The sequence below is a fragment of the Petaurus breviceps genome, unplaced genomic scaffold (assembly GCF_028583685.1).
Source record: "Petaurus breviceps papuanus isolate PSGF00001 unplaced genomic scaffold, PetGlider_PUasm1.0 90847, whole genome shotgun sequence".
In the NCBI taxonomy this organism is placed as follows: domain Eukaryota; kingdom Metazoa; phylum Chordata; class Mammalia; order Diprotodontia; family Petauridae; genus Petaurus; species Petaurus breviceps.
The window spans coordinates 16,310,522-16,312,169 of record NW_027187360.1 but is presented as its reverse complement, the minus strand read 5'-3'; the positions used below and the strand labels follow the sequence as shown (position 1 = coordinate 16,312,169).

Sequence of the window (1,648 nt, the reverse complement as noted above, 5' to 3'; positions counted from 1 at the left end):
GTATGTCATTCCCTCCCTAAGCCAAATTCAGTGAGAGTAAGGTTGACTCATTCCTTTTTGACTCCTTGTTCTTCCCCTACACTGTAACAGTTTCCCCTTGCCTCTTCTATATGAGATAATTTACCCCATTCTGTCTCTCCCCATCTCCTCTCATTATATTACTCTGTCACCTCTCAATTTCATCTTTAAAGTAACATCCCTTCCTATTCTTGATACTGTGCCCTCTGTTTATATATATATATATATATATATATATACACACATTTATATTCTGTCTATATATATATATATATACATACATACATTTATATTCCCTTTATCCTCATAGTGAGAAAAGTTTCATAAGTTACGATTATCATTTTTCCATGTAGGAATGTAAATATTTCAACTTTGATGAGTTCCTTATCATTTCTTTTCCCTGTTTACCTTCTCATGCTTCTCTTGCTTCTTGTATATGAATGTCAAATTTTCTGTTCAGCTCTGGTTTTTTCATCAAGAATGCATGAAAGTCCTGTATTCCACTGAATGACCATATTTTCCCCTGAAACAGCATACTCAGTTTTTTTTTTCATAATCCAAGATTTTTTTATTGTTCTTTTTATAGTCACTTATGCCATGAATTCATAGGGGATTGGTTCCAACAGCTCAGGTTCCTTGCCATTGGTTCTCACAAAGTGTGCTTCTCTGGGTGGAGCAGGCTGGCGTTTCAGTTGAACCCAAGTGCCTTTTTCTTTGGCTTCCTTCTTCTTCTGATCATTTTCCTTTACCCGCTTCAGGAAGCTATCTCTGCTCTTGGAATGCTTAATATGCTCAATACGCACATTAATTCTTTTGGCTAGAATCTTGCCCTTAACCTGTTTGTTTACAACAATGCCTACAGCATGCTGAGTAACATTATAGACCCGTCCAGTCTTGCCATGGTAACATTTGTGGGGCATTCCTTGCTGAACTGTTCCCATACCCTTGATATCTACAATATCACCTTTCTTGTATATTCGCATATAAGTAGCCAAAGGGACAACACCATGTTTTTGAAAGGGCCTAGAAAACATGTATTGTGTCCCTCTCCTTTTTCTTTTTGTGTTCGTCATTTTGTCAACTCACTGGAATATGGCAGAGCCGGCGGAAAGCAGCATACTCAGTTTTGCTGGGTAGGTGATTCTTGGTTTTAACCCCAGCTTCTTTGACCTCTAGAATATCACATTCTAAGCCATTTGATCCCTCAATGTAGATGCTTCCAGATCCTGTGTTATCCCAATTGTGTTTCCACAATATTCAATTTGTTTCTTCCTGGCTGCTTGTAATATTTTCTCCTTGATTTGGGAACTCTGGAACCTGGCTATAATATTCCTAGGAGTTTTCTTTTTGGGATTTTTTTTCAAGAGGTGATCAGTGGATTCTTTCAATCTCTATTTTGCCTTCTGATTCTAAAACATCAGGGCAATTTTCCTTGAGAATTTCTTAAAGGATAATTTCTAGGTTCTCTTTTTGATCGTGGCTTTCAGGTAGTCCATTAATTTTTTAGTTAATTCCTGGATCTATTTTCCAGGTCAGTGGTTTTTCCAGTGAGATATTTCACATTGCCTTCTATTTTTTCATTTGTTTGGACCTGTTTAATAGTATCTTGATTTCTCATAAAGTCATTAGC

The 1,648-nt window shown here is 36.8% G+C and overlaps 1 protein-coding gene across 1 annotated transcript; it reads right to left on the bottom strand.

Moving 5' to 3' along the window:
* Nucleotides 1–559: 559 nt before the first annotated feature.
* LOC138149624 (large ribosomal subunit protein eL21-like) lies at nt 560–1,130 on the bottom strand. Its single transcript, XM_069072781.1, has one exon. The coding sequence runs from the start codon at nt 1,089–1,091 to the stop codon at nt 609–611; it is 483 nt and encodes a 160-aa protein (XP_068928882.1). The 5' UTR covers nt 1,092–1,130; the 3' UTR covers nt 560–608.
* Nucleotides 1,131–1,648: the final 518 nt, after the last annotated feature.

Excerpts from the sequence above, each read along its gene's own strand:
- LOC138149624 (XM_069072781.1), bottom strand. The coding sequence starts at position 1,091 with ATGACGAACACAAAAAGAAAAAGGAGAGGGACACAATACATGTTTTCT.